Below are 25,207 nucleotides of genomic sequence, written 5' to 3' on the forward strand. Positions count from 1 at the left end.
ATACAACTACTGGTAGAACACCAGCAGAGTTGTTTCTCAAATGACAGCCACGAACCAGATTCTCGTTGTTAAAGCCAAATTTAGCACAGTCCGTAGAAGAGACACAATTAAGACAGAAAGAGAATCATGATAGAGGTAGAGTAAAAGAGAGAAGTGTGAAATTAAACCAGAAGGTGAGAGTGAAGAACCATCACCATAAATGGTTAAAGTGGTTACCAGGAAGAGTGGTGAAGATATGTGGTCCTCGCACATATTTGGTCAAGATGTTTGATAATGAACAGGTTAGGTTTGTTCAAATTGATCATATTTTACCTACAGACATGGAAGGAGTTGAAGGTGGGAATGATTCAATTATTTCTGACTCATCAGATAATTTTGAGATACCAGTAGCAAATCCTAAATCCAATGTACTGGAAACAAATCCAGGAAAGAATCAGAATGAAAGTCTGAGTCCGAGTCAGGAAAACAAAGAGCCTGAAGTTAGAGTGAGTTCAAATGAAAATCAAGGAAATTCTGTGGAGGAAAACATTCCTCAGGATGAGCCTCGAATGAGTGTGAAATCGACACCATGTTTGGAAGGTTCTGTTCGAGAGCGAAGGTATCCTCTTCGAAACAGAAAACAAGTGGTGAAGTTAAATTTGTAAATATGAAAAAAAAGTTTATATCCTGTGTTATGTATAAACATGAAAGTTATGTATGATGTTTGTTCTAATAACTTCTTCATTAAGGAGGGAGAAGTGTAATGTCTGTGAAGTGTAATGTCTGTAAGCTTATAATGTTTGTAGCTCCACACTGTGGATGTGGACGTATTGTGTACTGCAAGTGCAGGGTTAATAATAAACAGAACCAGCAGATTTCCGGAGGATTCCGAGAGAGCTGCCTGCCACATTAGGAGCTGTGTGTGCTGTGCTCTGTGAATATATCACAGTGTGCAATCCACCCAAACAGATTTTCCTTTCTGTGCTATGCCCAGGCGCTGTTTAACACTCAGGCAGTAAAGATGAATATCTACCACATCCTACAATGAATATTTCTATCGTCAGATTGATCAGATACTTCTCAAGTGACAAAGTCTAGTACGTTATGGTATCCTTGTAAATAGGAAATATTTACCTATCATACCATGGGCCATGATATACATTCTGCGAAAATATTTGTCCTATCTTCAATGGGGAAAGGTAACAAGTTTAACTTTTAATGAATAACCCAACAAGGTTGATGTTAATTGTCACTGTGATGTTACCCCCAGTGTTAATACAATTTTTATTCTTCATGCAAGCATAATAAATTCAATTACCTCTAATGAGCTGACCAACAAAATGCAGCTTGTGCTCAATTATACTTAACAGCACTTAGCAACTGATTTTTTTTCCCTACCAAAATCAATAGTTCATTTAACATTTTGGTCTGTTTTAATGAATGCAATCTATGTTTTCCCAGTCTCTACATTAACCAGTTCTTACCTAACACCAGTGTAGGCCAGTTAGCTATCCGTGCTTTTAGTCCTTGGTAAAATATCTCATGAAGGAACATGATTGTTTCACTGAAAGAAAATATTTCAGAAAAATAGCATTATAATTTGATTATCTATGAGGAACAGAAAGCAATAAGCTAAAACCTCTTGAGTGCGGCCTGGGTTCAGTGACCGCACTTTCACCCGAGTCAGAAGATTGTGGTTTCAAGCCCCTCTGCAGAGACTTGAACACAAAATCCAGCCTGCCATTCCAGTGCAGTACTGAGGGAGTGCTGCACTGTTGGAGGTGCCGTCTTTTGGTTGAGATGTTAAACTGAGGCCCCATCTGCCCCCTCCAGTGGACATAAAAGGTCCCATGGTACTTTTCAAGGAAGAAAAGCAAGGGAGGTCTCGCGGTGTTCTGGCCAACATTTATTTCCCAACCAACATCACTAAAAAGAAATCTGTTACCGGGTCATTTATCTCAGTGCTGTTTGTGGGACGTTGTTGTGCGCAAATTGGTTACTCCGTTTCCCTACATTATAACAGTGACTATACTTCAAAATACTTCATTGGCTGTGAAGCATTTTGGGACATCCTGAGGTCATGAAAGGCGCTATGTAAATGCAAGTTCATTCTTTTCTCACACATATAACATTGGGGAGTACGGATACAATCCCTCAGTGATGCAGGCATGTTTTACAAAGCCCATTAAACAAGGTGGGAGGAGCCTATTGTCTCAGGAGAAAATACCTTAAAAATGAAAGGATACAATCACTGGAATCATCAAATAAAAATATGCAGTATGTCTGCACATGTCTGCTGGGAAACGTGTTTGCCATGGTCTCCCCCTACCCACCCAAAAAAGTGTACATTATGAATTGGATGACATAGAAAATAGGTGCAGGAGTAGGCCATATTGTAGAAATGCCCCACAACAGCCATTGGGTCTGATTCAAATGTACAGATGAACGCAATAGATCCAGCCTGAAGGCAGTTGTTTAGTAAAGACAGATGAAAGTCATGCCCTCTGCCTCCACAAGAAGATTTCCTTTTTTGACCCTATTCAGTCCCACCATTCCTTTAACTATACTTTTACTTTTTATATGTTTATTAAAAAAATGGGGTTCCCTTTTATGTTAATCGATAATCTTTTCTTATACTCTCTCTTTGACGTCTTATATTCTTTTTCAATTTCCTCCTGCACTCTGTATTCTGCCTGGTTTTCTATTATATTTTCTATTGTATGACATTTGTCATAAACCTACTTTTGCTGTTATTTTAATACTTTTGCTGTTATTTTAACGTCCTATTTCCTTTGTCATCCAGGGAGCTCTAGCTTTGGGAATATGCTTGGTTTGTACCTGAACTATCTCTGCCTTGTAGGCCTTCTTTGCTCAATTACTGTTTTCCATAAAAGGAGCGGCGAGTGGCCCCTGGACAGCTTGGCAGTCCCGACCTGCGAGAGACCATCAGCGGCAGGTCAGGGTCATAAAAGGAGCGGCGAGCGGCGGCCCCTGGACAGTGTGGCGGTGTACCACTGCAAGATACAGCACGAGTTGGTGCAGGAAGGCAACGGCAGTGAAGAGGAACGTCATCAAGGTCCAGGTCGATGATTGGAGCGTGGACAGGTACAGCAGGAGCGGCGAAGGAGCGGTGAGAGATTGTAGAGGGACATGATCGGAGCCCAGGAGAGGCGTGAGTTCAGGACCAGAAGAGGCGAGGGCCCAGGGGCAGCACGGGCCAGCCCACACTGTGATATGTGTGCACACTAGGCCCGTGCAGCAGAGCTGGTCCCCAGCCATCTTGGGTAATCCTTGCCACTGGACCAAGACCTAGCTCCTTCAAGCCCGTGTAGTGGCTGGTGTGCAACAGGACCTGGAATATTAGGTCCTTCATTGAAACACCTGAGAACTCATCCCTTCTGGACGTGGAAGCAAGTCATCCTTGTTTCGAGGGACTGCCTACGATGATGACTGTTTTCCTGGCCAATCGTTGTTTTCAGTCCACCTGTGCTAGATCCCTTCTAAAATCACTGAAATTAGCTCTCCTCCAGTTGGGTATTTTCACTGTTGATTTTTCTTTGTCCCTTTCCATAACTACTTTAAACCTACAAGTAATCAGGAAAATTTGGTCTCCTTATTTAAGGAGGGATATACTTGCTTTGGAGGCAGTTCTTAGAAGGTTCACGAGGTTGGTTTCTGAGATGAAGGGATAGTCATATGAAGAAAGATTGAACAGGTTGGACCTATACTCATTGGAGTTTAGAAGAATGAAAGGTGATCTTATTGAAACATATAAGATTCTAAGGGGGCTTGACAAGGTAGATGCAGAGAGGATGTTTCCCCTCATGGTGGAATCTAGAATTACGGGGCATAGTTTCAGAATAAGGGGTCGCCCTTTTAAGATGGAAATGAGGAGGAAATTCTTCTCTCAGAGGGTCGTGAATCTTTGGAATTCTCAACCCCAGGGAACTGTGGAGGCTGGGTCTTGGAATATATTTAAGGTGGAGGCAGACAGATTTTTGAATGATAAGGGAGTCAAGGGTTATGGGGAGTGGGCAGGGAAGTGGAGTTGAGGCCAGGATCAGATCAGCCATGATCTTATTAAATGGCGGAGCAGGCTTAAGGGACCAAATGGCCTACTCCTGCTCCTATTTCTTAAGTTCTTATGTAATTATATTATGGTCACTATTACCCATATGTTCCCCACTAAAACACACTCCACTTGCACTACTTCATTCCTCAGAAGTAGATCCAGCACTGCTTCCTTCCTTGTTGGGCTAGAAACATACAAAGTTCTCCTGTACACAAAATTTAGGAATTATTCACCTTCCTTGCCCTTGACACTTTTTCTTCACCAGTCTATATTAGGGTAATTGAAGTGCCCAATATTCCTGTTCTATTATTTTTACATTTTTCTGAAATTTTCCAATAGATTTTCTCCTCTATATTCTTTTCAGTATTTGGGGGCCTAAGTAAAAATTCAGATTATGTAACAGCTAATTTTCTGTAATTTAGCTCTAACCAAATAGATTCAGTCTTTGAACCTTCTAGTATATAATCTTCTGTAGAACTGTACTATTATCCTTGATCAATACTGTCACCCACTTCCTCTAATATATCATTCCTCTGTAGAACTGTATTATTATCCTTGATTAATACTGTTACCCGTGCCCGCCCCCCCCCCTCCCCAGCCTCTATCTTTTTTCCTTCCATATCCCTCCTGAATACATTGTAGCCAGGAATGTTTAGTTCCTATTCCTGCCCATGTTTAAACTATTTTTGTTGAAACAATAATCAAGTGCCCCTTGACTAAAGGGGCACTAAAACCGACAAATTAAACAAATTATACTTTTAACAATAAATGGATCAAATTAAAATTTGGTTGCCGGGGGTGATGATGCACTCCAGTCCCTCCGGCGCCCACCCCTCACGGAAGGCCTCAAGTGTACCGGTGGACACAGCGTGCTCCATCTCCAGGGACACCCTGGCTCGGATGTACCTGCAGAAGAGAGGCAGGCAGTCGGGCTGAACGACCCCCTTGACCGCCCGCTGCCTGGACCGGGGCAGTCCTATGAGGAGGCCTTCCGACCTGCCCGTTCCCCTCCACACAGGGTGCCCAAAGATCAGGAATTTGGGACTGAAGTGCAACCAGAATTTGAGGAGCAGCCCCTTCAAATATTGGAAGATGGGCTTCAACCTCACCCTGTCCATGTTTAAGCCAGGTCTCCGTTATAGCCACTATATCATAACCCCATGTGGCAACTTGCGCCTGTAGCTCGTCAACCTTACTTGCAACAGTCCTCACGTTAAAAGACATCCATTCCTACACCATGTTGGATACCATTCTTAAAAATAAAAACATTTCCAAATATTTAAATGGTTTGTAATCTGTGTAACTTGTTTAATCATAAATGTCACTCCTAATATACAATCAGTGCGAACAGCTCTGCATCTGTTCAGGTCCAATTTGTGCTGATTATAGCGCTCAATCTTCCCCAGTTATCTGCGCTGTTTTTTTGGCGCGCCTTTTTTTTTACCTAAATTTAAATATCCAAGTTTCCGCAAAATTTCTGTGTCTCAGTTAGTTGCGATTTTTTTAGGTTAGTTTTTTTTGCATCAGAGGGTGCGTAACCTGATGTCTGCGGCAGTTTTTCAGATTTATGCAAGTTTGGCCAACTTACATTTCTCCTAGGACGGCATATGTGACCACTATCAAAAAAAGCTTCTGGGCACTTAAGAAAAACCAGCGCACATTAAGAAATTGGCGCAGAAAGACGGCATTATTTTTATGCAAAGTTTTGGAGGGAGTCAGGAGGATATTAAATATGCATCATGAAGCTTAATTTTTTCAAACTTAAAACAGAGAAAATGGAAGTCTCATGCAATTCTTTAATTTTAGATTTTTTTCAAAGTGCCACACCACCATCGAACATCTCCTCACCGGGTTCGAGCGTCAGAGCGTCGGTTGGCAGAATCGTACCCTCGCCTGGACACGGGCTCGGGTTCAAAAGAAGCCCGGGGGGGATGGAAGCCGAACTGAAGGCATGAGAAGCCTTACACTATGCAGCAGCTTCAAAAGAAGCGTGGGTAGGTGGGAGGGGGGAGGGTAGGTGGGAGGGTGGAGGGGGGTGGGGGGGGGGGTTGGCCGAGCCCCTGTGTCTGGGCGAGGGAGCGATTCTGCCTGCCAACCCTCGAGCCCGGTAAGGAGACGTTTGGTTGGTGGTGGGTCGTACTTTGAAAAAATCTAAACTTAAAGAAGTGCATTAGACTTCGTTGCCACAAAAGTCCTCATTTGAATGCCTAGCTTCCCGTTCCAAGCAAACCTATTGCGCATGTGCAGACCAGGGTGTGGTCCATATTAGGGTGTCGATCTTGCGGAGAGAGACAACAAAGAAGCTTGTCCTGCTGTTTTGAGCTTCTTGCAAAGGTACAATTTAATCATGGGGGCAATATTGACAATGCCATACCTCGTGCAAGCCTTCTACATGATGGTGCTGCAGGGGAGGCGATTGATTCAACGTCATCGCACGAGGAACCTCTAGTAGGATGATGGGCAGGAGGCCTTACCCACATCAGGTATATCGAGACAGGCGTTCATACCTGCACCTGGGTGATGCAGACTGTGTGAGAAGGTTGCGTTTCCGCAAAGAAGTTGTAACCGAAATCTGAGAGTTAGTAAAAGCAGACCTGCAACCTAGAAGCGTCAGGAGGACTGCTTTGTCAGTTCAAGTGAAGATTACAGCTGCACTTTCATTCTATGCATCTGGATCATTCCAGGCCACAACTGGGGATGTGAACGCCATTTTTCAACATGCAACACATGTCTTCATTCGGTAGGTGATTGCTGCACTATATGCCTAGAGGAATGACTACATAAAGTTCCCCATGACTGCCCAGGCAATGCATGAAAGGGTTGTGGGCTTCTCCAGGACTGTTCCCAAAAGTAACAGGGCTACATTGATTGTACCCACATCACCTTGCGAGCACCTTTGGAGGATTCCGAGATGTACAGGAACAGAAAAGGCTTCCACATTGTTAATGTGCAGCTCGTGTGTGATAACATGCATCGCATCATGTCAGTCGATGCAAGATACCCTGGGAGCACCCATAATGTCTTCATCCTACGCGAGAGCGCTATATCTGCCATGTTTCATCAGCAACCAAAAGGGCAGAGCTGGCTGCTGGGAGACAAAGGGTACGGCCTCACCATCTAGCTCATGATGCCCCAACGCGAAACCCAGACGGAAGCTGACCAGGAATACAACATGTCGCACATTGTGATGCACAGCATAATAGAGAGGACCATAGGCATCTTGAAACAGTGTTTCTGATGCCTGGACCATTCCAGAGGCTATTTGCAATACGGCCCTGAGATTATTGGTCAGTTCACTGTTGTGTGCTGCATGCTGCCTAACTTAGCCATCATGAGGCAGCAGCACCTGGTAGTAGAAGACCCACCTGAGGTGATAGTGGCTGATGATGAAGAGGAAGATGCAGATGACGAATAGGAGGAGGACGAGGAAGCCATGCAACTACCTGAACTCGGAGCACAACGGCGGAGGAGGGCGGGCCGTCATGCCCCTTTATCGATTGCTCGAGCCTTGTACCAGCAGCTCATCTGTGAACACTTTGCTGCCTGAAGGCTCAGCGGCAACTATTCCAAATGGAGCATGTTTACTATTTGGACCTGTTCCGTAATGTTGTGTTGTGTTAATGGAACAAATAATGGAAATGATTAAATTATAATTTAAAATATATTTTATTCAAAAGTTTAACACCTGTTTGTACTTAACTTAACGTTAATAAAAATATTCTTGTATCAAACTTTAAAGTTTTCAGTTAAGATCACTTACAAACTCTAAGATCACTTAAAAACTTTATGATCACTTACAAAATTTTAAACTTGTAAATTTACATAACTTACAAAAAACTTTTAATTTGAGAACAGTTACAACAGTAACAACAATAATAACAACAACAACAACGGCAGCAAAGAAAGGCTGCACCATTTCTCCTCCACCTTATTCTAAGACCGCCCACTGCGTTTGGTCTTGTTGATTCCACCCCTGCCCGCAGGTGATGCCGCAGCATTTCTCGAGTTGGTACCAAGCTTATTCTTTTGAACATTTCGGGTAATGCGTACTTCTTCATGGGAGGCATGGGCAGGCAGTAATGTGGAAAGTCCAGCTTGGGCCTCTGGGGATTGGAGAGGGAGTTGCAGTTGATTCCGGCAATGGCCATGGGGTCTGGGCGTGTTCCCTTATTGCAGCAGCTAACTCCACATTCCCTCCCTCATGTGCCCTGATAGTGTCTCAACTACCTACAACGTTCCTGTTAGAAATGTAAACTTGTATTTACTCTGTACAACCACCAGAGGGTGCATCCCCTGGAGTCCCAAGGGATCCCATAATCCCTTGGGAGCACAGGTATTTAAGGGGGCTTCACAGGTTGAAGAGGCACTCTGGAGACCTGCAATAAAAGACTAAGGTCACATTTTACTTTGAGCTCACAGTGTTCAGTCTGATTCTTTCTCCATACATAACAACTGGCGACGAGATACAGATAAGCGAACCCAAAGATGCAGAGAACAGTGGGCATCCTGGAGAAATTCTCGGAGGGAGATGATAGGGAAATGTTTGTGGAGCGACTCGACCAATACTTCATGGCCAATGAGCTAGATGGGGAAGAGAACGCTGCCAAATGAAGGGCGATCCTCCTCACCATCTGTGAGGCACCAACGTATGGCCTCATGAAGAATCTGCTTGCTCCAGCGAAACCCACGGAGAAATCATACGATGATTTGTGCACACTGGTCCGAGAGCATTTGAACCCGAAGGAAAGCGATCTGATGGTGAGGTACTGGTTCTACACCTACAAAAGGTCTGAAGGCCAGGAAGTGGTGAGTTATGTCGCCGAGCTAAGACACCTTGCAGGACATTGCGAATTTGAAGGACATTTGGAGCACATGTTCAGAGATTTTTTCGTACTTGGCATTGGCCATGAAACCATACTTCACAAACTTTTGACTGTAGAGACCCCAACCTTGAGTAAGGCCATAGTGATAGCCCAGGTGTTCATTGCCACCAGTGACAAAACTAAGCAAATCTCTCAGTACACAAGTGCTGCTACAAGTACTGTGAACAAAGTGATGTTGTTTTCAAATCGCAATGTACAGGGCAGGTCACACATGCCTGCAGCTGCATATCCGCAGATGTCTCAGAGTCCACCATCAAGGGTTATGAATGCAAGGCCATTAACACCTTGTTGGCGCTGCAGGGAGTGATCATCATTTCCATTCATGCCAATTCAAAAGGTATGTTTGCAAGGGCTGTGGAACAATGGGACACCTCCAACATATGTGCAGGCGAGTTGCTAATCCTGTTAAACCTGCAAACCACCATGTTGCAGAAGAGGATAGATCCATGGAGGATCACGACGGAAATTGATGGAATTGAAGGCCAATAAATCCCCAGGGCCTAATAGTCTGCATCCCAGAGTACTTAAGGAAGTGGCCCTAGAAATAGTGGATGCATTGGTGATCATTTTCCAACAGTCTATCGACACTGGATCAATTCCTATGGACTGGACGGTAGCTAATATAACACCACTTTTTAAAAAAAGGAGGGAGAGAAAACGGGGAATTATAGACTGGTTAGCCTGACATCAGTAGTGGGGAAAATGTTGGAATCAACTATTAAAGATGAAATAGCAGTGCATTTAGAAAGCAGTGACAGGATCGGTCCAAGTCAGCATGGATTTATAAAAGGGAAATCATGCTTGACAAATCTTCTGGAATTTTTTGAAGATGTAACTAGTAGAGTGGACAAGGGAGAACCAGTGGATGTGGTGTATTTGGACTTTCAAAAGGCTTTTGACAAGATCCCACACAAGAGTTTGGTGTGCAAAATTAAAGCACATGGTATTGGGGGTAATATACTGACGTGGATAGAGAACTGGTTGGGAGACAGGAAGCAGAGAGTCGGGATAAACGGGTCCTTTTCAGAATGGCAGGCAGTGATTAGTGGCGTGCCGCAGGGCTCAGTGCTGGGACCCCAGCTATTTATAATATATATCAATGATTTAGATGAAGGAATTGAGTGTAATTTCTCCAAGTTTGCAGATGACACTAAGCTGGGTGGCGGTGTGAGCTGTGAGGAGGATGCTAAGAGGCTGCAGGGTGACTTGGACAGGTTAGGTGAGTGGGCAAATGCATGGCAGATGCAGTATAATGTTGATAAATGTGAGGTTATCCACTTTGGTGGCAAAAACATGAAGGCAGAATATTATCTGAATGGCGGCAGATTAGGAAAAGGGGAGGTGCAACGAGACCTGGGTGTCATGGTACATCAGTCATTGAAAGTTGGCATGCAGGTACAGCAGGCGATGAAGAAGGCAAATGGTATGTTGGCCTTCATAGCTAGGGGATTTAAGTTTAGGAGCAGGGAGATCTTACTGCAGTTGTACAGGGCCTTGGTGAGGCCTCACCTGAAATATTGTGTTCAGTTTTGGTCTCCTAATCGGAGGAAGGACATTCTTGCTATTGAGGGAGTGCAGCGAAGGTTCAACAGACTGATTCCCATGATAGCAGAACTGACATATGAGAAGAGATTGGATCGACTGGGCCTGTATTCACTGGAGTTTAGAAGGATGAGAGGGGATCTCATAGAAACATATAAAATTCTGACGGGACTGGACAGGTTAGATGCAGGAAGAATGTTCCCGATGTTGGGGAAGTCCAGAACCAGGGGACACAGTTTAAGGATAAGGGGTAAGACATTTAGGACTGAGATGAGGAGAAACTTCTTCACTCAGAGAGTTGTTAACCTGTGGAATTCTCTATCGCAGAGAGTTGTTGATGCCAGTTCATTGGATATATTGAATAGGGAGTTAGATGTGGCCCTTACAGCTAAAGGGATCAAGGGGTATGGAGAGAAAGCAGGAAAGGCGTACTGAGGTGAATGATCAGCCACGATCTTTTGAATGGTGTTGCAGGCTTGAGGGGCCGAATGGCCTACTTCTGCACCAATTTTCTATGTTTCTATGAACCAGATCCTCAGACCGAGGAGGCAGAGGTACGTGAGGTACATACATTCACCATGAATTGTCCCCCGATAATGCTGAATGTTTAACTAAATGGTCAATGGAACTGGACACGGGTGCAAGCCAGTCCATCATTGGCAAAAAGACTTTCGAAATGCTGTAGTGCAACAAGGCCTCAAGACCACTCTTAACTCCAATTCGTAGGAAACTAAGAACTTACACGAAAGAACTGATTCCCGTAATTGGCAGTGCTACCGTAAAGGTCTCCTACGATGGAGTGGTGCACAAGCTACCACTCTGAGTGGTACCGGGCAATGGTCCCACACTGCTCGGCAGGAGCCGGCTGGGAAAGATACGCTAGAACTGGGACGACGTCCAAGCGCTATCACCCGCTGACGACACTTCGTGTGACATAGTCTTAAACAAGTTCTCTTCGCTGTTCGAACCAGGCATTGGGAAATTCCAAGGAGCAAAAGTGAAGATCCACCTAATTCCGGGGGCATGACCCATCCATCACAAGGCAAGAACTGTACTGTTCATGATGAGAGAAAGGGTAGAGATCGAGCTAGACCGGCTGCAACGAGAGGGCATCATTTCACCGATCAAGTTCAATGAGTGGGCTAGCCCGATCATTCCTGTCCTCAAGGGAGACGCCACCATCAGAATCTGTGGTGATTACAAAGTAGCTATCAATCGTTTCTCTCTGCAGGACCAATACCCACTACTAAAGGCTGACGACCTCTTTGCACTGCTGGCAGGAGGAAAGATATTCACGAAGCTGGATCTGACTTCAGTCTACATGATGCAGGAACTGGAGATATCATCGAATGGCCTCACCTGCATCAACACGCACAAAGATCTTTTTATTTATAACAGATGCCCGTTTGGAATTCGATCAGCGGTCGCGATATTCCAGAGAAACATGGAAAGCTTACTAAAGTCGGTCCCGCACACCGTGGTCTTCCAGATCGACATTTTGGTCACAGGTCGGAACACAGCTGAGCATCTGCAGAGCCTGGAGGAGGTTCTTAGTCGTCTCAACCACAAAAGGCTCAGGTTAAAACGCTTGAAGTGCATTTTCCTGGTGCCTGAAGTGGAGTTCTTGGGAAGGGGGACTGCAACGGATGGCATCAGGCCCACCAACGCGAAGATGGAGGTAATCGAGAATGCACCGAGAACACAGAATGTGATGGAGCTGCTGTCGTTTCTGGGACTCCTGAACTACTTTGGTAACTTCTTCCCGGGTCTCGGCACACTGTTAGAACCACTGCGTGTCTTACTACGAAAAGGGGACGAATGGGTTTGGGGCAAAAGCCAAGAAAATGCCTTTGTAAAAGCGAGAAAATTGTTATGTTCAAACAAATTGCTTGTGTTGTATGATCCATGTAAGCGTTTGGTACTAGCATGTGATGCGTCGTCATATGACGTCGGGTGTGTATTGCAACAAGTTAATGATTTCAGGAAACTGCAACCGGTTGCTTATGCATCCAGGAGTCTGTCTAAGGCTGAGAGAGCCTACAGCATGATTGAGAAAGAAGTGTTAGCGTGTGTCTATGGGGTAAAGAAAATGCATCAATACCTGTTTGGGCTAAAATTCGAATTGGAAACTGACCATAAGCCAATCATATCCCTGTTTTCCGAGAGTAAAGGGATAAATATCAACGCATTGGCCCGCATCCAGAGATGGGCGCTCATGTTGTCCGCATACAACTACGCCATCCGCCACAGGCCAGGCACAGAAAACTGCGCTCTCAGTAGACTGCCATTGCCCACCACGGGGGTGAAAATGGCGCAGCCCGCAGATCTAGCCATGGTTATGGAAGCATTTGAGAGTGAACAATCACCCATCACTGCTTGTCAGATCAAAACCTAGAAGAGCCAGGACCCTTTATTATCCCTAGTCAAAAGCTGTGTGCTTCACGGGAGCTGGTCCAGTGTCCCAGTGGAAATGCAGGAAGAGATAAAGCCGTTCCAGCAGCGCAAAGATGAAATGTCTATACAGGCAGACTGCCTTCTGTGGGGCAATCGTGTAGTGGTTCCCAAGAAGGGCAGAGACACCTTCATCAATCACCTCCACAGTACCCACTCAGGCATCGTAATGATGAAAGCGATAGCCAGATCCCACATGTGGTGGCCCGGTATTGATGCGGACTTAGAGTCCTGCGTTCACAGATGTAATACATGCTCACAGTAAAGCAATGTACCCAGGGAGGCGCCGCTAAGTTTCTGGTCTTGGCCCTCCAAACTGTGGTCTAGGGTACACGTCGACTATGCAGGCCCGTTCTTGGGTAAAATGTTCCTTGTGGTTGTAGATGCGTACTCCAAGTGGATTGAATGTGAGATAATGTCGGCTCGCACGTCCGCTGCCACTACTGAAAGCCTGCGAGCCATGTTTGCCACACACGGCCTACCCGATGTCCTGGTGAGCGACAACGGGCCATGTTTTACTAGTGCTGAGTTCAAAGAATTCATGACCCGTAACGGGATCAAATATGTCACATCTGCCCCGTTTAAACCAGCGTCCAATGGTCAGGCAGAGAGAGCAGTGCAAACCATCAAGCAACGCTTGAAGAGGGTAAATGAAGGCTCGCTGCACACTCGCCTATCCCGAGTCCTGCTTAGCTACCGCACGAGACCACACCCACTCACTGGGATCCCACCTGCTGAACTGCTCATAAAAAGAGCCCTTAAGCCAAGGCTCTTGTTAGTTCACCCTGATCTACATGAACAGGTAGAGAGCAGGCGGCTTCAACAAAGTGCATACCATGATAGCGCAAATGTGTCACGCGAGATTGAAGTCAAAGATCCTGTATTTGTATTGAATTATGGACAAGGTCCCAAGTGGCTTCCCGGCACTGTCATGGCCAAAGAGGGGAGCAGGGTGTTTCGGGTCAAACTTTCAAATGGACTCATTCACCGGAAGCACTTGGACCAAATCAAACTCAGATTCACGGACTATCCTGAGCAACCCACCTTGGACCCTACCTTTTTTGATCCCCCAACATACACACCAGTGGCAACCGGCACCACGGTTGACCACGAAGCAGAACCCATCATCCACAGCAGCCCTGCAGGGCGCAACACACCAGGCAACCCAGCAAGGCCAGCTGCACAGCAGCCCAACAAATGATTCAACAACACCAGCTTTCACACTGAGACGATCAACCAGGGCATGAAGGGCCCCAGATCGACTCACATTGTAAATAGTTACACTATTGACTTCGGTGGGGGGGGGGGGGGGGGGGGGGTGGGGAGTGTTGTTTTCTATGTAAACTTGTATTTACTCTGTACAGCCACCAGAGGGCTCATCCCCTGCAGTCCCAAGGGATCCCATAATCCCTTGGAAGCACAGGTATTTAAGGAGGCCTCACAGGTTGGAGAGGCACACTGGAGACCTGCAATAAAAGATTAAAGTCACACTTTACTTTGAGTTCGCAGTGTTCAGTCTCACTCTTTCTCCATACATAACAGTTCCCTCCCTCATGTTCTCCAACAGTGTATCAGCTACCTGCGACATTCCCTCCCTCATCTTCACCAACAGTGTCTCAACTGCCTGCGACATTCCCTCCCTCACGTGCACCGACATTGTATCAGCTGCCTACAACATTCCCTCCCTCATGTGCCCGGACAGTGTTCCCATTTCTCCTGAGAGTGTTGTTACTTCTCCCGACAGTCCCGATTCCTCACCACCCACCCCACTGATGGTGTCTAGGAGGGATCGTGTAAGGTCAATGCTCTCCGCACACATTGCCATCATTTGAACCACATCTGTTGGATCCTACGTCTCAGGAGAGCACTGTCGAGCTCACCCTGGGTGTGCCTCGCTGCATCCCACTGGAATCCCCAGCCTCCCACTGTGAGAAACCATGGAATGTCCCAATACTCGTATCACTCAGGAAAGGGCCTGGTATCTCAACGGGCGGCACCCTGCAACTCCTCCAGAGTGAGTACAACAGTGGGAGCTTCATCCTCCCCCTCCCCTCCCCCTCACCCCATGCTCTTGGCCTGGAAGGTGGGATTGGAAGATATTCTCCTCTTCAGGCTCGTCTGCGTCTGAATCTTCTTCTGCATCGGCTTCAGCCTCGTCAGGGTTGGCCTCAAGTTCTGCAAAATATAACAGAACAGACAAATGGTTAGCAGCAGAGGAGGGGGCAGGGTGGTATGAGTAGGCTCACACAGCACAGGCAGCAGTCTCATTTGAAGGACCACGATGAATGATAGCACATTGCATCAACCGAAGCGAAGCTGACAGAGACATCCCCATGAACCGAAGCATAGCTAGCCCACGCAGTACTTACCATTTAGAAAAGCCAGACTGTGGAATTTGCAGGACTTACCCTCTCCCTTGAGTGTGGACCCAGCTTGTGCAGTGGTGGCTGCTTTTCTCCAGGCAGGACCCTTCAAAGCAGCAACCCTGTCTTCCACGGGTGTCGGTGACTGCAGATTTGCCGGGCCTCCTCCTGTTCGAGTTCTTTCCCTTTTGTTTTGTGCCATCTTCCTCTACAAAGATGAAAATATAACTTTTTAGAGAGGGTGTCTTTCTGCTGGGTGGGACATATACAGATGGTCACATTTACAATTGCAATTCCAGTGAATAAATGAAAATATTACTTACACTAACAACTTGACCAAGGTCCTGCCACTTCTTTTTGAACTGGTCTCCAGATCTCGGGGTGGTCACCATTGCACAGTGATCTTCTGCAAGTTGGTTCCAGCGTTTCTTCATTTCTTTTGGTGAAACTTTTATGTGACCTCTGCTGGTGCCCAACTCGTGCCACCTGGCCTCAATTACAGTAACTAGTGTCGCCACTTCATGCTGTGAGAAATTCTTGGTCCTTGAGCTGCATTGCATTTTGTATTGCAGCTATGATTTTTCCACTGAGAATTAAAGTTCTCACACACAACTGGCTCTTTAAAAACGGCCGAATACAGACCGGGAGCTGTACTGGGCATGCGCATCCAGAGCAGTCACGTCAAAAATTTACTTTTTTTTCCGTGCATGTGTAGAAGCAGGGACGGGCATTGTTTTTTCGGCGCAAGCAATAGGCTCCACCCCCCCAAAGCTGTGCGGCGCCAATTAAAAAAAATTAAAACGGGTAAACTTGCTAGTTATTTTTTTGGAGTAGTCGGGGCCAAAAAAAACAGGCATAACTCTTGCAATACACCAAAAAACGGCATTGGGGAAAATTGAGCCCATATATATAGATATATAGAAATACTTAAAGGAACATGGAAGCAGCCCATTCGGCCCAATCAATCAGTATCAGCATTTGCCCTTCACACGAGCAAATAGCCCTGTTCCAATAGCCCCCATATCCTTTCCCTTTATTCACCTATCCAATCGAATGTTGAATGTTGACATGGTTTCTGCCTCAACCACTAACCCTGCAAGTGAATTTCACAGCCTCACAACTCGACGCATGCCCTCTATTCTAAATCTCTTACATTGAATCTTGTATCTATAGCCCCTCGATGTGGACCCCTCAACCACTGGAAAGAATTTGCTTTTAGCTATCCTCTCCTACCCTTTCATACTTTTAAACACTTCGATCATATTGGCTCATAATTTGTGTTGTTCTAATCAAAACACAACAGTTTTTAAGGGCCCGAATTTGTTAAAACCCAAGTTCCGCCCGTTTTTCTACTACCCGGTACCGCTGGGGCCGAGTGGGTGGGAGTTTCATCCCGCTTTTCTCGGCGATAGCGGGAGCGGAGTGCAGCGGGCGATGTGCGGCAGAGGAGGCCTTTCGAGTCAGGAATCTTCGGCTTCCAAATTGTGCGCACGCGCGGCTGTCAAGCTCCGCCCCCCAGAGGCACCGACAAGAGGCCAGCGAATGCCGGCCTGAGAGCACTGTGGGGGGGGGGGGGAAGGAGCAGAGAGATTGTTGTGGGGAGTGTGGGGAGAGGGCGTCGGGGGAGAGATCGCTGTGGGGTGGGGGGAGAGAGAGATCGCTGTGGGAAGTGGGGAGAGAGTGAGATCGCTGTGGGGGGGGGGGAGGAGGGAGAGAATGTGATTGCTGTGTGGGGGGGGCGGGAGAGGGGATGAGAGAGTGAGATTGCTTTGGGGGGGAGAGAGATCGCTGTGGGGGGGTGGATGAGATCACTGCAGGGTGTGGATGAGATCACTGCAGGGGGTGGATGAGATCACTGCAGGGGGTGAGAGAATGGGGGGGTGAGATAGACTGGGGGGGAAGAGACTGGGGGGGGAAGAGACTGGGGGGGGGAAGAGACTGGGGGTGGGAAGAGACTGGGGGGAGGAGAGACTGGGGGGAGGAGAGTGACATGGGGGTGAGAGAGATTGTGGGGAGGAGAGACTGGGGGGAGGAGAGACTGGGGGGAGGAGAGACTGGGGGGAGGAGAGACTGGGGGGAGGAGAGAGACTGTGGGGTGAAAAAGATTGGGGGGAGGAGAGACTGGGATGGGAGAGAGACGGGAGCGGGGAGAAAGACTATGGGTGGGGGGGGGGAGACTGATGTGACTGATGTGAGTGAGACTAAAGGAGTAAATAAGGCATTATTAGACCATTTATATTATTGCCTAACACGATAAAATACTACAATCCATTTACATCAAACTGTGGAGAACTATAAAGATCTGTGTAATATCGAACAAACCTGTCAGATATGTGTCCATACCGCCCACTTAAGATCCAGTAAGACCTGTTTTTTCAGGACAGTATTAAGGTCCAGTAGTAAACGGATCTTAATGATGAAACTACCATTTTGGGCGGTATTTGAGCAGTAATATATGGGCGGACAGTATTGAATACCGCCCAGTGGTAATGACTGTGGAATTTACCGCTGGGTGGTATCTGGGCGGTAAATGGTTTTTTTTGACGAAACTTCTATTTCTGGGCGGTAACTGGGTGGTAATTGGGCGGTAATTGGGTGGTACTGGGCGTTAATGGGTGGTATGTTGTTGAATTTCGGGCCCTAAGTCTTTCTTTTTATTTGTATTTCCTCATGCCAGGCAGCATCTTACTGAATCTGTATTGTACCCTCTCTAACGCCTCAATATCCTTCATACAGTGTGGAGCCCAATTCCCGTGCTCTAACTGGGGCCTTATTAAGGTTTTATATAGGTTCATCATTAACTCTTGACTTTTAGATGTCAGACTTGGCTCAGTGGATAGCACACTTACCACTGATATCAGAAGGTTGTGGGTTCAAGCCCCACTCCAGAAACTTAACTACATAATTCTCAAACAAGACTTTGTCCTGTGAAATATCTGGCAGTTTCTTAAATGACAAGGGAATAAGGGGTTATGGAGAGCGGGCAGGGAAGTGAACCTGAGTCCATGATTAGATGAGTCCATGATTGGATCAGCCATGATCGTATTAAATAGCGGAGCAGGCTCGAGGGGCCGTATGGCCTACTCCTGCTCCTATTTCTCATGTTCTTATATAATCAGAGTAGTATGTGGGTAAATGAAGCTTTTACTGTGCATTGATACAATGACATACTTTGGAGGCTGATTGTTCTCGTAAACATTTGACAACCTTTAAGAGAAGGTACTTATTCCAAAATTTATTGGACACAATTATTTTTATTATAATCATTCATGAGTTGTGGGCGTCACTGGCAAGGCCAGCATTTATTGCCCATCTTTAATTGCCTTAGAATATAAGAACATAAGAAATAGGAACAGGAGTAGGCCAATACGGCCCCTCGAGCCTGCTCCATCATTCAATAAAATCATGGCTGATCTGATCATGGACTCAGCTCCACTTCCCTGCCCGCTCCCCATAACCCCTTATCCCCTTATCGATTAAGAAACCGTCTATTTCTATCTTAAATTTATTCAATGTCCCAGCTTTCACAGCTCTCTGAGGCAGCAAATTCCACAGATTCACAACCCTCTGAGAGAAGCAATTTCTTCTCATCTCTGTTTTAAATGGGCGGCCCCTTATTCTAAGATTATGTCCTATAGTTTGAGTCTCCCCCATCAGTGGAAACATCCTCTCTGCATCCACCTTGTCAAACCCCCTCATAATCTTATACGAAACGATAAGATCAACTCTCATTCTTCTGAAGTCCAATGAGTAGAGGCCCAACCTACTCAACCTTTCCTCATAAGTCAACCCCCTCATCCCCGGAATCAACCTAGTGAACCTTCTCTGAACTGCCTCAAAAGCAAGTATATCCTTTCATAAATATGGAAACCAAAATTGCACACAATATTCCAGGTGTGGCCTCACCAATACTCTGCACAGCTGTAACAAGACTTCCCTGCTCTTATACTACATCCCCTTTGCAATAAAGACCAAGATTCCATTAGCCTTCCTGATCACTTGCTGTACCTGCATACTGTCCTTTTATGCTTCATGTACAAGTACCCCCAGGTCCCACTGTACTGCGGCACTTTGCAATCTTTCTCCATTTAAATAATAACTTGCTCTTTCATTTTTTCTGCCAAAGTGCATGACTTCACACTTTCCAACATTATACTCCATCTGCCAAATTTTTACCCACTCATTTAGCCTGTTTCTGTCTTTTTGCAGATTTTTTGTGTCCTCCTCACATATTGCTTTTCCTCCCATCTTTGTATCATCAGCAAACGTGGCTATGTTACACTCAGTCCCTTCTTCCAAGTCGTTAATATAGATTGTAAATAGTTGGGGTCCCAGCACTGATCCCTGCGGCACCCCACTGGTTACTGATTGCGAACCAGAGAATGAACCATTTATCCCGACTCTCTGTTCTCTATTAGTTAGCTAATCCTCGATCCATGCTAATATATTACCCCCAACCCATGAACTTTTATTTTGTGCAGTAACCTTTTATGTGACACCTTGTCAAATGCCTTCTGTAAGTCCAAATACACCACATTCACTGGTTCCCCTTCATCCACCGTGTTCGTTACATCCTCAAAGAACTCCAGCAAATTTGTCAAACATGACTTCCCCTTCATAAATCCATGCTGACTCTGCCTGACCAAATTTTGCTTTTTCAAATGTTCTGCTACTGCTTCTTTAATAATGGACTCCAACATTTTCCCAACTACAGATGTCAGGCTAACTGCTTTTTGTCTGCCTCCTTTTTTAAATAGGGGCGTTACATTTGCAGTTTTCCAATCTGCTGGGACCTCCCCAGAATCCAGGGAATTTTGGTAAATTACAACCAATGCATCCACAATCCCTACTGCTGCTTCTCTTAAGACCCTCGGATGCAAGCCATCAGGTCCAGGGGATTTATCCGCCTTTCGTCCCATTATCTTACTGAGTACCACCTCCTTTGTGATTGTGATTGTGTTAAGTTCCTCCCCCACTATAACTCCTTGACTATCCACTGTCGGAATATTGCTAGTGTCCTCTACTGTAAAGGCTGATACAAAATATTTGTTCAGAGTTTCTGCCATCTCCATGTTCCCCATTACTAATTCCCCAGGTCTCGTCCTCTAAGGGACCAACATTTACTTTAGCCACCCTTTTCCTTTTTATATACCTATAGAAACTCTTGCTATCTGTTTTTATATTTTGCACTAGTTTACTTTCATAGTCTATCTTCTCTTTCTTAATCATTTTTTTAGTCGTTCTTTGCTGGCTTTCAAAAGCTTCCCAGTCTTCTGTCCTCTCACTTGTTTCGGTCACTTTGTATGCCCTTGTTTTTAATTGGATACCATCCTTTATTTCTTTAGTTAGCTATCTTTTCTCTTACACTCGTTCCTCCTCAATGGAATATATTTTTCCTGAGAGTTGTGAAATATCTCCTTAAATGTACACCACTGTTCATCAACCGTCCTACCCTTTAATCTATTTTCCCAGTCCACTTTACCCAACTCTGCCCTAATACCTTCATTGTCTCCTTTATTTAAGCTTAGTACGCTGGTTAGAGATCCAACTTTCTCACCCGCCAGCTGAATTTGAAATTCAGTCATGCTATGATCACTCATTCCAAGGGATCCTTTACTCAGAGATTGTTTATTAATCCTGTCTCATTACACAGGACCAGATCTAAGATAGCCTGCCTCCTGGTTGGTTCAGTTACATACGATGTGATTGGGATTACAGAGATGTGGCTTATGATGTGATTGGGATTACAGAGACATGGCTCCAGGATGATCAGGGCTGGGAACTCAACATCCAAGGGTATTCAACATTCAGGAAGGATAGAATAAAAGGAAAAGGAGGTTGGGTAGCATTGCTGGTTAAAGAGGAGATTAATGCAATAGTTAGGAAGGACATTAGCTTGAATGATGTGGAATCTATATGGATAGAGCTGCAGAACACCAAAGGGCAAAAAACGTTAGTGGGAGTTGTGTACAGACCTTCAAACAGTAGTGGTGATGTTGGGGAGGGCATCAAACAGGGAATTTGGGGTGCATGCAATAAAGGTGCAGCAGTTATCATGGGTGACTTTAATATGCATATAGATTGGGCTAACCAAACTGGAAGCAATACGGTGGAGGAGGATTTCCTGGAGTGCACAAGGGATGGTTTTCTAGACCAATATGTCGAGGAACCAACTAGGGGGGAGGCCATCTTAGACTGGCTGTTGTGTAATGAGAGAGGATTAATTAGCAATCTCGTTGTGCAAGGCCCCTTGGGGAAGAGTGACCATAATATGGTGGAATTCTACATTAGCATGGAGAATGAAACAGTTAATTCAGAGACCATGGTCCAGAACTTAAAGAAGGGTAACTTTGAAGGTATGAGGCGTGAATTGGCAAGGATAGATTGACGAATGATACTTAAGGGGTTGACAGTGGATGGGCAATGGCAGACATTTAGAGACCACATGGATGAACTACAACAATTGTACATCCCTGTCTGGCATAAAAATAAAAAAGGGAAGGTGGCTCAACCGTGGCTATCAAGGGAAATCAGGGATAGTATTAAAGCCAAGGAAGTAGCATACAAATTGGCCAGAAATAGCAGCGAACCCGGGGACTGGGAGAAATTTAGAACTCAGCAGAGGAGGACAAAGGGTTTGATTAGGGCAGGGAAAATAGAATACGAGAGGAAGCTTGCAGGGAACATTAAGACGGACTGCAAAAGCTTCTATAGATATGTAAAGAGAAAAAGGTTAGTAAAGACAAACCTTTCAGTCAGAATCAGGGGAAGTCATAACGGGGAACAAAGAAATGGTGGACCAATTGAACAAGTACTTTGGTTCGGTATTCACTAAGGAGGACACAAACAACCTTCCGGATATAAAAGGGGTCAGAGGGTCTAGTAAGAAGGAGGAACTGAGGGAAATTCTTATTAGTCAGGAAATTGTGTTGGAGAAATTGATGGGATTGAAGGCCGATAAATCCCCAGGGCCTGATGGACTGCATCCCAGAGTACTGGACTACTTAAGGAGGTGGCCTTGGAAATAGCGGATGCATTGACAGTCATTTTCCAACATTCCATAGACTCTGGATCAGTTCCTATGGAATGGAGGGTAGCCAATGTAACCCCACTTTTTAAAAAAGGAGGGAGAGAAAACAGGGAATTATAGACCGGTCAGCCTGACATCGGCAGTGGGTAAAATGATGGAATCAATTATAACATAAGAACATAAGAACATAAGAATTAGGAACAGGAGTAGGCCATCTAGCCCCTCGAGCCTGCTCCGCCGTTCAACAAGATCATGGCTGATCTGGCCGTGGACTCAGCTCCACTTACCCGCCCGTTCCCCATAACCCTTAATTCCCTTATTGGTTAAAAATCTATCTATCTGTGACTTGAATACATTCAATGAGCTAGCCTCAAATGCTTCCTTGGGCAGAGAATTCCACAGATTCACAACCCTCTGGGAGAAGAAATTCCTCCTCAACTCGGTTTTAAATTGGCTCCCCCGTATTTTGAGGCTGTGCCCCCTAGTTCTAGTCTTCCCGACCAGTGGAAACAACCTCTCTGCCTCTATCTTGTCTATCCCTTTCATTATTTTAAATGTTTCTATAAGATCACCCCTCATCCTTCTGAACTCCAACGAGTAAAGACCCAGTCTACTCAATCTATCATCATAAGGTAACCTCCTCATCTCCGGAATCAGCCTAGTGAATCGTCTCTGTACCCCCTCCAAGGCTAGTATATCCTTCCTTAAGTAAGGTGACCAAAACTGCATGCAGTACTCCAGGTGCAGCCTCACCAATACCCTATACAGTTGCAGAAGGACCTCCCTGCTTTTGTACTCCATCCCTCTCACAATGAAGGCCAACATTCCATTCGCCTTCCTGATTACCTGCTGCACCTGCAAACTAACTTTTTGGGATTCATGCACAAGGACCCCCAGGTCCCTCTGCACCTTGTAATTTCTCCCCATTCAAATAATATTCCCTTTTACTGTTTTTTTTCCCAAGGTGGATGACCTCACACTTTCCGACATTGTATTCCATCTGCCAAACCTTAGCCCATTCGCTTAACCTATCTAAATCTCTTTGCAGCCTCTCTGTGTCCTCTACACAACCCGCTTTCCCACTAATCTTTGTGTCATCTGCAAATTTTGTTATACTACACTCTGTCCCCTCTTCCAGGTCATCTATGCATATTGTAAACAGTTGTGGTCCCAGCACCGATCCCTGTGGCACACCACTAACCACCGATTTCAAACCTGAAAAGGACCCATTTATCCCGACTCTCTGCTTTCTGTTCGCCAGCCAATTCTCTATCCATGCTAATACATTTCCTCTGACTCCGCGTACCTCTATCTTCTGCAGTAATCTTTTGTGTGGCACCTTATCGATTGCCTTTTGAAAATCTAAATACACCACATCCATCGGTACACCTCTATCCACCATGCTCGTTATATCCTCAAAGAATTCCAGTAAATTAGTTAAACATGATTTCCCCTTCATGAATCCATGCTGCGTCTGCTTGATTGCACTATTCTTATCTAGATGTCCCGCTATTTCTTCCTTAATGATAGTTTCAAGCATTTTCCCCACTACAGATGTTAAACTAACCAGCCTATAGTTACCTGCCTTTTGACTGTCCCCTTTTTTAAACAGAGGCGTTACGTTAGCTGCTTTCCAATCCGCTGGTACCTCCCCAGAGTCCAGAGAATTTTGGTAGATTATAACGAATGCATCTGCTATAACTTCCGCCATCTCTTTTAATACCCTGGGATGCATTTCATCAGGATCAGGGGACTTGTCTACCTTGAGTCCCATTCGCCTGTCCAGCACTACCCCCTAGTGATAGTGATTGTCTCAAGGTCCTCCCTTCCCACATTCCTGTGACCAGCAATTTTTGGCATGGTTTTTGTGTCTTCCACTGTGAAGACCGAAGCAAAATAATTATTTAAGGTCTCAGCCATTTCCACATTTCCCATTATTAAATCCCCCTTCTCATCTTCTAAGGGACCAACATTTACTTTAGTCACTCTTTTCCGTTTTATATATCTGTAAAAGCTTTTACTATCCGTTTTTATGTTTTGCGCAAGTTTACCTTCGTAATCTATCTTTCCTTTCTTTATTGCTTTCTTAGTCATTCTTTGCTGTCGTTTAAAATTTTCCCAATCTTCTATTTTCCCACTAACCTTGGCCACCTTATACGCATTTGTTTTTAATTTGATACTCTCCTTTATTTCCTTGGTTATCCACGGCTGATTATCCCTTCTCTTACCGCCCTTCTTTTTCACTGGAATATATTTTTGTTGAGCACTATGAAAGAGCTCCTTAAAAGTCCTCCACTGTTCCTCAATTGTGCCACCGTTTAGTCTGTTTCCAGTCTACTTTAGCCAACTCTGCCCTCATCCCACTGTAGTCCCCTTTGTTTAAGAATAGTACACTCGTTTGAGACACTACTTCCTCACCCTCAATCTGTATTACAAATTCAACCATACTGTGATCACTCATTCCGAGAGGATCTTTTACTAGGAGATTGTTTATTTTTCCTGTCTCATTACACAGGACCAGATCTAAGATAGCTTGCTCCCTTGTAGGTTCTGTTACATACTGTTCCAAGAAACAATCCCGTATGCATTCTATGAATTCCTCCTCCAGGCTACCCTGTGCGACTTGATTTGACCAATCGATATGTAGGTTAAAATCCCCCATGATTACTGCCATTCCTTTTTCACATGCCTCCATTATCCCCTTGATTATTGCCCGCCCCACCATGAAGTTATTATTTGGGGGCCTATAAACTACGCCCACCAGTGACTTTTCCCCCTACTATCTCTAATCTCCACCCACAATTATTCAACATTTTGTTCATTAGAGCCAATATCGTCTCTCACAGCTGCCCTGATATTATCCTTTATTAACAGAGCTACCCCACCT

At 45.3% G+C, this 25,207-nt stretch overlaps 1 protein-coding gene across 1 annotated transcript in view; it reads right to left on the reverse strand.

The window, feature by feature from the left end:
• The window catches only part of rasgrf2b (Ras protein-specific guanine nucleotide-releasing factor 2b), a 404,619-nt gene that overhangs the window by 216,189 nt on the left and 163,223 nt on the right, over positions 1-25,207 (reverse strand). Inside the window, exon 6 of the mRNA XM_070867471.1 lies at positions 1,464-1,543. Within this exon, the coding sequence (XP_070723572.1) occupies positions 1,464-1,543 (80 nt within the window). The remainder of the gene's footprint in view (positions 1-1,463; positions 1,544-25,207) is intronic.

Source organism: Pristiophorus japonicus, chromosome 1 (genome assembly GCF_044704955.1).
Source record: "Pristiophorus japonicus isolate sPriJap1 chromosome 1, sPriJap1.hap1, whole genome shotgun sequence".
Lineage (NCBI taxonomy): Eukaryota > Metazoa > Chordata > Chondrichthyes > Pristiophoridae > Pristiophorus > Pristiophorus japonicus.